The sequence below is a fragment of the Sturnus vulgaris genome, chromosome 10, assembly GCF_052056855.1.
Source record: "Sturnus vulgaris isolate bStuVul1 chromosome 10, bStuVul1.hap1, whole genome shotgun sequence".
In the NCBI taxonomy this organism is placed as follows: domain Eukaryota; kingdom Metazoa; phylum Chordata; class Aves; order Passeriformes; family Sturnidae; genus Sturnus; species Sturnus vulgaris.
The window spans coordinates 8891132-8904052 of NC_142252.1; the positions used below are offsets into that span (position 1 = coordinate 8891132).

Below are 12921 nucleotides of genomic sequence, written 5' to 3' on the forward strand. Positions count from 1 at the left end.
AGGGATAGGCATAGTAACAGTACGACTAAAATAGATTAATAATATGCCTGAGTGTGGTCCACATACAAGTACTCCCTTAGACTAGCTTGGTGATTTGAGTGACTTCTGGCAATTCTTATTATTGGATCCAAAAGCCTTCTAAGTCCCTTAAGCATTTTTAATTTATCTTATTTCTTGCTGTTAGTAGAAGTTAAACTTGTAGCAAAACACAAAAGCCATGACAGAATTAATTGTGCCCATTCTGATCTTTTAACCTTCATTCTGACTTGAAACTAAAATGAGTTCTGGCAAAAATGTGACAGGGAAATGATGACACAACTGGGCCCCCAGACAAGTAAATAACCATGAGTATAAAAGGAATAATGTTTTCTCCACAACACATAAGCCAATCCATGCTCTCATTCTGTTGTTGCTTTCAGTAAGTTCAACACAAGCTGCTTCAAGCTATTCAGAACAAAACACAGTGTGTATATATAGGACACGTCAATGAATGACACACACAGCAGACTGGCATATTCCCATTGGCATCAGCTCTGCCAGCTCAAAAGACGAGACACCACACATGCAAGAAAAACACTGACAATCCTTCTTTTTTTTCCTTTTTTTTGGGCCAGGTGTGTGTATAGTCAAAATTTCAAGCAGGGAAAAAAAATAACATCCTTCAATTTTTCCACCTAATCATTAAAACTGCATTTTAAACAGCTGCTTCTTCTACAGCATTTTTCCAGTCAGTTAACTGATGCTGAAATTCTACCCTGGGACACAATTCATCATTTTCTCTAGACTTAACATCACTTGATTTGCTGGCCACAAAGGTGTCCCCAGCAAAGGTCTGCTGGCCTCTGCCCCTTTGAAAACAGTGTGCAGTGATGAAATTACACACACTTATGAGGAAAGGATCTTTTAATCCTAGTACCTAGCTGTGGTAAAAAACTGGACTGTGCCCTGAAAAATGCCATGATCCTTTGATAAAGCATATTGAAACTTAGCTTTCCAAGGCTAAGATGAGGAACTGCTTCCTTGTTCCTTTAAGTATCCCTAACTAAACATTCTTCAGGAACTAGTTCTGAAGCATAATCTCTGGAAGGAAAGAAAGAATACTGACAGCTGATCAGTCTAACAGGGTTGCAGAGGACAGCTGTAATTTTTTCCTACTAGTAGTATTGTAGTCCCCATGTTTAGTTGCTGGAGGAGCTACAACAAAAACACCACTATGGCCTCAAGTAAATGCAACACAACTTTCTGCCCTCCTGCAGAGACCAGTAATAATAATCTCGCCAGTTTTTTTTCCTGCTGCCCTGATTAACAGCATCAATAAAGACAATTTCATTATGTGAAGGGTGAGAGACTCAGCAAATCATTGCAGTTGTTTGCCTGCTCTCTGGAAAATGCTTCTATAGCTTTTCAGTTATTGCTGATATATTTTAATTTAAAAATGCTCCTGAATGGTGTGACCTGGTTGTTTGACTCTGCACTGGACGCAGCAAGATGCTGAGCTCTTCCTGTGCTGAACTCCACATCCTCAGAACCAAACATAAATCAAAGCTGAAACCCAGCTTTGTCAGGAAGCTCTTAGCTGCTCAGGAATGAGAGCTTTCCCTAGGATTATCTCAGGGCAGACAGACATATCCACCATGGTCAGGGATTTCCAGCCACATGATACCAAAACTTCCATGTATTATTTGCAGAGACCAGTGCTAAGGGGAAGCAGAATTCTCACCCACTGAAGTCTAAATGTCGTAGAGCAGCTATAACTGCACTAACATCAGCATTTGAGGAATTCTGTACAATACACAGGAGTTAGCCAGATACCTGGTCACAGCTGTTGTAACTTCATCATCACTGTTTTGCACCAAAACCCAGAAGAGTTGGTTCAGGACTACAGGAAGAAAATTCATAATCACATGGATCTTCTCAATCCTCAACAAATTCTGTAAGAGAGGTAAGAAAAAAAGTGAGAGACTTCCAATATAAGCAATGAAAGCTGACAGGTGCCGTGCAGCTTTGCTGCTTCAGCAAGTAAAATGCAGTGCAGCCACTGGTGTAACAGCAGGAGGAAAACAGGAGTATAATGAATTTCATATGTATGATGGTTCAGTCACTTCAGAGATGGAACAGAGTCACATCTGCCTTCAGTTTTCTTGCTTATCTGCCTGTTAACGTTCCACAAGCACAGTGCACAGGAAGAACTCTGGATTTCAGCACTCATGAACAGATAAAGAATTAGGGCCTTACATTTACCTGCTGCTCTTCTAATTTGCTTGTCATACTCCTCCCTTCTCACAGGTTTTGACCTCTACTGAATACAGACACATTTAATGCAGCTCTTGATTTACACACACCAAATACCCTGAGGAGCCCTTTGAACAGCATCCAGGATTTTAGAGGAGGCAAGGATAGAAGTTATTTAAGGCAAGAGAGGATTATGAGGAATACTGCAGCTCCCTTCCCCAGACATTACTGCAGCAACATTCCCTTATCCCTTAAGGGGATCTGAGCTTGGGCACAGGCTGGATCAGCAGAGCTGCTGGGGGAGATGCAGCACTGCTCTAGATGAGAAGGGATGGCAGGCAGCTGGTGACCAGCAGTGCATCTGTCACATCAAGTCCATCTGACTGGAGCTGTCACAGACCCTCTGCCTCCTGGTAAACCTCTGTGCCATGGTTAGAACTCTGCAGTGGGGGATCAGTTGAGAGAAAGCCCAAAATACAGGTGTATAGTACAACTTGCATTGCAGGTTACATTACCTTACAAGAATTGATAAAGTTTGAGGTAGGAGGCTGAGACAGATCCTTTTCCCTTTCCTGGCACTGATGGAAAAAGTTATTCAGGTATGGATCCTAAAACCAGGAAACATTCACATTAATGTATATTGTAGATGATTATAATTTAGTGCCAGAAACTGGTTACAGCAATCACCCGTGACACCCATGAACACACTTGGTCCCCACCATCTTATACTGGAGTCACAGAAAGAAAATCAATTTATTGAATCCAAACCATTGGCCAGCATAGCTTGCTAAATTCCAGGTGCTTTGACTAACCCTTTTCACTGCTGTGAGTGATTAATTTTTTCCTCACAACATAAGGGGTTTCAAAGGCCAATTTTTTTTTCTTCCTGGTGCTTAAAATTTATTTTCTTGCTGTTTAAACTGATATTCCACTATTTTTCTATTGGTATCATCTTCAACAATTTTTATTTTTCCTTGAATTGTGCATCCCTAAGTGTACATTCCATCACTGGCATCTTGCCCTTCTGCACTGAAATAATCTTTCAATGTTATAGAAACAAATTCATGCATGATTTAAAAACCCCTTTCAGACATTCCCTGATGCTTTTTGTGTGTAAGCAAGTCACAGAGCTAAGAGGAATGTTGGCTTACCTGAGTATTTACTGTTGATACAACGAAAGTAGAGACTTTGAAAAGTGGTTTCCCATTGTCTACCCATTTTATATCACTGCCAAGCTGCTGTTAGAACAAAAGCAACAAAAAATATTTTCCACCTATTTCCTACTTATTCAAGTTTGCATCAAATTTTCAGTGCAAAGCTTTGCACAAGAATGTGCATGAACTGCACTGGCTGCTGTGCTTTCACAAACACCATCAGTGCAATACAAACCCACTTTTCAGCACAAGACCAATGCTACCATTCAAGGGACCAGATCCTGCCCCACCCTGTCCTCATGACAATAGCAAAACAAACACAAGAAGGCAGAAATAATCCAAGCTGGACTGGATCAGCAGGAAAAAATGATACCACACCACAAAACTGGAGAATGAATCATGAGTGTGGATCACATCAGCTGGAGAATGAATGTCATATGGCCTGAGTTTGTGAAGAGTTCTTTTTGACCACTCTGATTCACATTTTGAGGAGTTACAACACTGTAGAATACATAAAACACACTTCTTCCATATATACCTGTGAATCAGCAATATAGGACACTCAGATCAGGGCTGCATGTATTAGTTCTTATATCCAGGGATATGCAAATGAATATTCTAAACCAGAAACCCCATTTACTCTCCCCAGCAAATGCAAATGGCAGTCTGACCTCATGCAAACCACCTGCCAGTGAATGTTCTGTGCCATCTGTGTCACATGAGTGGAAATGAATACCTTTGTGCTTGCTGGCTCCTGCAGGCTCAGGTAGTTGGGGGGAAGGCTGCTGGCCACTGGCACGTGGTGTTCCTGGGAAGCCAACTGAGCATCTTTCAACAAAGGGAGCCAGGCAAACCCCACTGTGCACAAAAGCAAATAAATGGGACTCTTTGGAAAAACAAGCTTCTAAAGTTTAAAGGAAGACAATAACATCCAGCCCAAAAACTTTGAAATCCTTATTTGAATGTACATAATGTATATTTATAATTGAAAGTAATTCTACTACAGGTACCTGGTGTTTCCAGAGCCTCTTTCTTTTTGGCATTAGCTTTTGCATTTATGTCACAGGTGACATGATAAAATGAAAACAGAATGTGGTGTTTCTTATGGAGTTGAGTGGGAAGTTCAATTTTCACCTGAAATGTAAAATGTTACACCTCACTTTAGTTTAAAAATCAATTAAACCAGGCATCAGAGATGGGCTAAATGAGTGACATCACTCTACACAGACGTCTAAGCATAGCCTGCCTTTACTGGGTAATGTTTGCTCCATGATTAGAAATGCTCTCTTAAGGAAATTGTTTATGATGATCATCTATAACTTTTACTTAAAATAGCTTTTTTCTACTTTGTCTTGTGGAGGAATATTTTCATTAATGATGAAAGAACACAAGATGAAAGAGGACAGAATTAAAGAGTGGTGGACTCTGCTTAGCAGTGATCACCTGCACTTTAGCAGCCATAAATAGCTAGCCCCATGCTCATATTTTCAGGATAACCAAACTAAAATGAAAATGACATCTCTGCTATGGCTTCCTTATCATTTCATGGCAAAGACCAAGTAAAAAAGGCTGACATGAAAAGACACTTTTATTTATACTTTCTTCTCAGTCCTAAATCCCTTATCATGCCATCCATGAAAACCATGAAATGGTTTTCAGGTATTATTAACCTATTGGAATAAAAATACAAACTAATCAGAGCATGTTACCATAAGAACTAATAAAAATGACCCTTTGCTCCTGTGAGCTGTGATTAAATTTATCCAAGCTAATCCTATGCTAAAGTAAGGGTTAGAAATAGTTGGTAAATGCTTCCAGTGTTAAATCAGCTTAAGTGTAGGAACCTAATACCATAAACACAGATATAAAATGGGCACCCAGAGAAAGAGATTAAGACAACTTTCTTCTTAACATCCTACATTCTTTTAAATTCTGCACCTGCTTTACTAGGGACATTTAGGACAGGTGCACACCTCTTCCAGCCCAGTTGACTATTCACATCTGAATTCAGCTCCTCATTCAGGTTGAAAGTAATCTCTCCAAACCACGTGGCTCACTAGCATCACATGAAGGACACTTTCAGATGTGTTAAACCCCAAAACAAGGGGTTGCTAATCCTTGTAAAGGATTAGCAAGGAGTTCAAAATCTCTAAAAATGTAGTGCATTAAATTTCACCTCAGTTCCTAAACAGGAATCTTAAAATTGATACTTCACATGCAGTTGTACATTATCTGCTGATCTTGCCTCAGCAATTTTATCAAAGTACATTTCTAATGAAAGAGGAAATTTTTTCTGACTAGGAGAACAGTTTGGAAAATGCTGGCCATAAACTCTATGCTGTTTGCAAGTCTCATCACTACACATAAAGCAGTAGTGGAAAATCCAGAACAGACACTTGACATTCACAAGCCATCAAATAAACCAGTCACTGATAGGGTGAAATTGAGTTCACCTGCAGGAAGCCCGAGGAATCAACATTTGGTGTTGGTGAAACAAAGATGCACGTGTGAGTAACATTTGGCAAAGGCTACCGTGTGAATTACTCTATAGCTGCATCCTCAAAAGCACCAGCTAAAAGGACTCTGCAGCCACCACACATCACTGTACATTCTGTTCAGACCACTGCATCAACCAAAATGCCCCGATGCACATCTTATATGTCAGCGAGGGATTTGTTCTGACACTTGGCTCCACGCTTCATCATAATGTTTACTGTTTCCATTAAATTCAGAGATGCAGCTGGACCCTTAATGTAATCCAGACGTGCATTTTAGAGAGCTGGACTGTTCCTAATTAATTCTACAGCATCTTAACTGTACTCAGAACATCTTACAAAAGGAACAATCCACTGAGTAGATATAAGAAAACGACTATATGTCAATCTACATAGCACAGCCCTTCCAGATACACAAGCAATGGCAACAGGAGCATTCTGTACAGATATTTTTCTGTCTCATTGGCAAATGTGAGATTGGCAGACATTTAATGAAGGAAAAAGCAGACTGACCTCATCATAGAAATCCGGATTCTGGGAATGATGTAGCACAGCAGTGTAGGCTGAGGTTGTGAATAAGGGTCCACCTGGCTTCCCATAAATACACTGATAAAAGTAACATGTTTTCATTACATTGGGAAATTCTGCTGAAGATACCAACATTGGTATATCTAATATGTATGTACATTTAAAACAATTATCATGAAAGATTGATCATTACTTTATCAAATATTAAAATAAATGCTTTAAGTGCTCAAACCTGGATTTTTTTATACACACTTCCAGTAAAAGTCCATTGATTCTGTGAAAATTACCCTATACTCAATTAAGCAATGCAGACTCCTTAGACTTCTGTTATCAATTTCAGAGTTTTCTGCAAAAAGCTTTACAAAACCTATTTCACTTTTATGTAGTTCAATACACAATACAGTGCTTTTACTGACTTTCCAACATAACAAAAGCTATCCCAGTTAACAAACTCTTTTCTGGCAGGGTCCTGTCTGGGCACTCTTGATTACTGAGTAATGGCATTTTTATTTATTGCTAGGAAAATTAGACCACAGCTGGACTGTGCAACAGCCTGTGGGCAGTAGCAAAGTTAAGAATTAAGTCTCAGGTCTTTCTAATTTTGTGCCTCACTCTTTTCAATCAAGTCTCCTGAGCTCAAAGAAAAATGTAAGATAAGTGATAAATTCTAGAAAAAGCAAGCTGCATTGTAAAAAAAGGTTCAGTTTTCTAATATTTTCTCCTTTCCCCTCCACCAGTCAGAATGCTGGCACTGTGAAATGGAATCACTATGACCAGCTGGGATCTAACAGAACCACAGTGCAAAATTAGAGGGATGTATGACAACATCCACACTTGAATTGTTCTGGTTCAGTATCACCCTTATCACTGGAATTTATAAGAGATGTCCTCAGAAACAGCACCCTCTGAATAAACTCCTCTTGCAGCTCACCTTGAGTGGCTTTGCTCCTTCTTCATCAGAGCTTTTGAACTCAATGCACACTGTTATATTCCGTGCCTGGAGAGACAGGAGCATATTAAAGCTGATATCAGAAATGGGGTAGCCATAAAAAAATCAGGTAAACTAAAGAGCTGGAATAAAGCCTTTTCAGAATCCAAGAGAAACACACAGATGGTGTATCAATATTTATAAATGACTGTAAGTCTCAGTGATATCACTAGAAATAAAATTTCCAAGAAAATTGCAAAATGCAAGCCAGGCCTCAAAATGACTGTTTAGGAGTAGACTATTAAGTGACCAGCACTTACCTATATCTTCTCCTTAATTAGTTTTCAACTACCATGGAAACACAAATGGTTTCATTTAAGAACTACAAACATTATCTAGATTAATTTTATCTGCACATGTTATGCCATTAATATAAAGCCCTTCTGAAAACTGTGAAGAAGGTATTACCACATTATCTCTCTTTGAATCACTGTTACAACTTAAAATTAACCCATAGATTCATTAAAATTGTACCAATGTTATATGATTTAAAAAGATGAAAAAGATGAAGACCCAACTCAGTGCCATCACCGTTTTCCTCTCATTTATAAGTTCTCCTGCATTCCTAGAAAGATCTCATGCAGGCCACTGCCACCCCACATTGGCCTGAACCAGTCACACACTGTACCTTGTTGAAGTGTTTTTGGCTGTCATATTTGAGGTGTTTTGGATAGATGTATATTTGGTTCTTGTACACCCTGTAAGGTCGAGAATATTTTGTTGATTCCTGCACAAACTCCTCAACTTCCACTGTAGGTTGATGCTCCTTTACATTATGGAATGGCTTGATTGGAATAAAGGATGAAGTTACACAGTCTTCAAAAGAAAAGAAAAGAGACCCATCACATATCGTGTTTGTCTTTACTGTCTTACTACTAAGAATAAGTAATATTCAGATGGAACATACAAAATCCTACCTTAATTTATGAAAAATTACTAATGCTGAGATGCCTTCACATTACCTCTGAACAGTGGCAATTAATAATCCTTAAATGATTTCTCTCACTTGAATTAAACTGGACAGCACTGGTAACCTCTTCTGACACTCACAGTATTTGGTGACATTTGATGGTGTAACAGCCCCATTGGTATATGGACAATTTCTACAGAATTAACTGAGTGATGCTGCTTCTAATCAATTTTACAGCTCATTTAAGTTTTTCTATTACCTAATAACATAATAAATAAAATGAAGAAATGAACAGTGCAGCACTAGATCAAATATATGATGCAATTGGGATAAGTGAAATCAGATCAAGAAACAGAAGATGAAAATAAGCCCTCTGTCACTGAGAGTGGCAGAGATTAAAACTGGACAGAGAACAGAGAATATTTCTCTTCCTATACCATTATAGCAGCGAGGCATTTAACTTCATGGGGAACTCAAGCTGAGAGGGGCCACCAACTTAAGGATGCCCAGAGCAAAAAGAACTATTTCTGGGAAAAGCCAGACCCTGCCCAAAAATTCCTTCCTCAAATCATAGAATAATCCCCAGGAAAAGCCTACCAATATCTTCTGAGGAAGCTGAAAGAAGCTTGTGATTCCCCACATATACCATGCCAAATTTTACTTCCTTCTAACCTAGTACAAGAGGAAATTGCCAGTTTCAGAACAATGCAGGTGGCTCTGCAGCCCAGGCAGGCAGGGGAGGTTCTAGGAGTGGTTCCAGGCCAGCTGCAGCTCTGGGGTTCTCTCTTCTCTTTCACAGACACTGAAAACTGGGCTGGGTCTGCCCAGGCACAGGATGAAACACAGTGGTGCAATTCAATGACAGCAACTCAAAACCACTCCCCTGCATACACTTTTCTACAAAATGGACACTTCTGTCAGAACTGTCTCGAGGTGCAGGTATGGATGGAAAGCCTACGACAATCTCCTATTTAATTAGAATAATTAAAGTGGATTCCTACTTGGATGTTCCAAAGGAACACAATCAACTGCAATGTCCAAACAGCCAGGTATAGTCTGTATTTTGCTAATCTTCTCTGCTCTGCAATGAGATAAATGAAAACATTTTAGAAAATTAGAACAACAGAGATCATAACATCACAGGAATTAATCAAAAATCAAAGAGAGCCTTATTTAAAATATTTAAGATACATTAAGGACATTTAATATACCTATTAGCTATTAAACTCTAATCAAATGTAAGAGCAGAAATAAAATATGATTTGATTTGTGCTTTCTTTTTTTTCTTAGTCTCACTCTTGTCTTCTCTTTGCAAGCAGTATTATTTTGTAGAAAAGAATGGAAGTGATGAAGCAAAATTTATAAGAATTGACTAATCTACTTTTGCTTACTAAAATCTGAATGAAATATTCCCTAAAAGGAATTCAATGAGAACTAGGATGAGAGGAGTTCACAGCATTGTGGCTTCTGCAAGTGCCATGCTAAAAAGGGACCAAGACATATTCCTTGTGCCTGAGCAGTTTAAGCAGTGCCAAAACCATGATGCTAAATCTCTTTTGTCTAGGAGATGTTTTAGGGACACAAACACAGCAGAGGTGACACTAATGAAGTCAGTAGAGTGTCCTGACCAGTAACAGTAAGGTGGCACAAGAAGTTAATGGCCTTACTAAGCCCTGTAGCTGACATTCAATCTTTCTGTGATCTCTTTTTATATAAATGGAATAGAAGTCTTTTAGATTAATTCATTTTCAGGTCCATTTAGAGTAGAAGAGACAAGGAGAAATACATAGTTCAATTCTCATTCAATTGTTCAATTCTCATGTCACTTATCCAGTATAAACACAGATCCTGCTCTAGGATTAACCTGATTTATACCTGTATGGAAACTACCCAGCCAAACCTCTGTTCAGAAATTTACAGGCTCTAAAACACTTGGAGAAAGTTTTTACTTCGATGTCCATGCTTGAGTTTGCCATGGAGACTCAAACAAAAGCAAAAAAGGAGCTGGGAAACCCACAAAGAATGATTTTGTATCTCTGTCACTCTTTTTTTCTTTCCTGTTTTTTTCCCCTGAGATAATGTTGGGTACTTCACCTGCATCTCCCCCTGATAAAAGCTGATTTAAGCAATCCCTATTTTTAGGTTATAATAACAGTTATTTTCATGTGCCAAATGATGTTTCAATTTTCCTGGAAAGTCCAACGTCAAGCACTCTTTGGCAGGTAATAACCTAATGTGAAAAACACTAATGTAATATAATTTAACACGGCCACTTTGGCACACTGTGTTAAATGGAAGAAAAAAGCCCAGCTACAATTATTCTGCACAGTTTTATAAAGCTTCAAAGCAAATTAGAAACTTCTCCTTACCTTCTGTATTCTGCTATTAGTTTAATCAAATCTTCCATGGAAATCTTATTACTTTCTTGCCTGAATAAGGGTGAGAATCGGGAGTCTCTGTCAACATTTCCCTGATTATCTTTAAAAACTGGCCTATAAAGAAAGAAAAATGACATTTATAAACTCTCATCCATATACATATGTATGTATGTACATATATATATTTGAGCATTTGAAATTGTCATGCAATCTTTTAACAAGGTTGTGATATGAATTCTTACACGAATTCATGGCCTCTCTGCAGATTTTCCCCCAAGAGAGCCCTGCCAGGCTTTATGATTGCAAGACAAAGACAATTTCAGTTCATTCCATGTACATCCCAGTCCTGCAAAGACCTCAGACCTGGTTTGAGCAAGTCTCTCATCCATCACAGACATGACTCCTCACTTCAACAAAGAGACTGATTCCTTATTTCAAGGAATCAATTTGAAGAATTCAATGCATCAGTAGATAGTTTCATCCATGGGTAAATTCATCCAAGAAGTTGTTATCCAAGCAAAATCATTATAATTTTATATAATACAAATCATAGCTAGCTGTCAAATTTCAATTACCACCTCTTACCACATAAAGGAACACATGGTTTTAAAGAAACAGGTTAGAGACCTCAATGAACGTTCCTGTGCATTAAATCTGTCCCATGCCCTCCAGGAGCACAACACCAACTCACTGTGGCTTAGCATTCCTTCACAAAACAAGTTTGTGGAACACCAAATAAATTTTTGACGAACCAGCAACAAAGGACCCAATGAACTGGAAAAGAAGGATAACCATCTATAACTGAGAACAATAAATATCAGCTGTTATGTGCACAGGAAAACATTTCCAGACATTTCCATTCCTGCTCATTGACACTTGCAGGATTTAATTAAGACATTGCAGTGCCCTTTGTATATCCTCAAGGGTCACATAGGCTGGCTGGACAGGATAATGTAACAGCTATCCAAATTAATGAACCTTGGATTCAACTGTAGTATGAAAAAACATTGCTTAACAAAAGTAAAATGTTCTTGACACTAAGTGCTGTTCTGTGAATCATTTGGCCAATCTTGCTTCCTTAATTTACTTCTCTGTTCCACTGCCAGTGAGAAGAAGAATTGATGCCAGGACAAATTGTTGCCAGATGCAAAATAATGGAGTAAACCTTTGGAAGAGGATCCCAAGAATAATTATAAATGCACCATATCTTAACTTAATTAACTGAGAGAAGCAACCCTATCTCTCATTTCTTTGCAACTGTTGAGAATGATCAACTCTCTTCTATCAGATTTTTACCTCCAGCTGTTGGAGGGAATAAAGTCCACACCAACATACCATGTCAAAAAGCTTACTAGGGAGAAACCAGACCTCATTTCTGGCAGCCACCACTTACTCTACAAATCCTATTAAACTGCTGTCACAAAAAAAGAAAAAGGAAATAAAAAAAGATTTCATAATTATTATAGTAATAGTGACATTATGATATTTCTTGGACTCAGCACTGCTTCCTCCTCCAGACTAAGAGAGAAGACCAAAACATTGGGTGAGTGATTGATTTCTGCTGTGCCACTGGCAAGGTGATACTGAGCAAACCCAGGCTCTGCTGCAAACTATTAACTGATTCCAGAGCAAGCTCTGACACTGAGCAAAGCCCTGCTCAGTGCAGCAGGGTGTAGGGGCACTCACCAAGGAGGGCTGTGGATGCAAGTGAAAAAGGAAATGAAGCTGGAAGTAGATCACTCTGGGTCAGTGGTATTGAGCACTGCCTTCCAGGAGGCTCAGGGACACAGCATCATGATCCTCAAGGCATCTTCAAACCCCAAACATTCCATGATTGCCCACTCCTCCTCTCTGGTTTGGAGTCAGACGGGCTTTACAAAGTCATCCTGCCTATCACTACTGCTCCAGAGCATCAATGCTCCCTGCCTATCACATGCTCTTCCTCTAGGACTGGTTCAGCAGCATATCCCTGCTGAAATAATTCACCCAGGACAAAATTAAAGGAATGAATCCACTACAAATAAGGAAGCATTTTTATCTCTCCAGCTTACACATAGTAGTCAATTTATATAAAGTTCTTACAACAACATGACTAATTTAGATGTCCATTGAAAACGAGATAACTCTTCTTAAAAAGGTATGTTTTATTGACTGGTCAAATTGTACTGGTGTCTCCATTCCCCAGGTTCATTAAAGCTGGAGAATTGCCAGAGTAGCAAGTATTGAATGCAGTACA

At 38.9% G+C, this 12921-nt stretch overlaps 1 protein-coding gene across 12 annotated transcripts in view; it reads right to left on the reverse strand.

The window, feature by feature from the left end:
• Window positions 1-12921, reverse strand: part of DOCK10 (dedicator of cytokinesis 10) — a 138257-nt gene that overhangs the window by 38040 nt on the left and 87296 nt on the right. For all 12 annotated transcript variants that reach the window (XM_088170716.1, XM_088170714.1, XM_088170712.1 and 9 more), the window contains exons 15-24: window positions 10677-10799; window positions 9309-9388; window positions 8026-8213; window positions 7341-7406; window positions 6395-6487; window positions 4397-4520; window positions 4123-4244; window positions 3384-3470; window positions 2748-2840; window positions 1813-1931 (exon numbers count right to left, since the gene is read on the reverse strand). In XM_088170716.1, coding sequence (XP_088026842.1) covers window positions 1813-1931; window positions 2748-2840; window positions 3384-3470; window positions 4123-4244; window positions 4397-4520; window positions 6395-6487; window positions 7341-7406; window positions 8026-8213; window positions 9309-9388; window positions 10677-10799 — 1095 coding nt within the window. The remainder of the gene's footprint in view (window positions 1-1812; window positions 1932-2747; window positions 2841-3383; window positions 3471-4122; window positions 4245-4396; window positions 4521-6394; window positions 6488-7340; window positions 7407-8025; window positions 8214-9308; window positions 9389-10676; window positions 10800-12921) is intronic.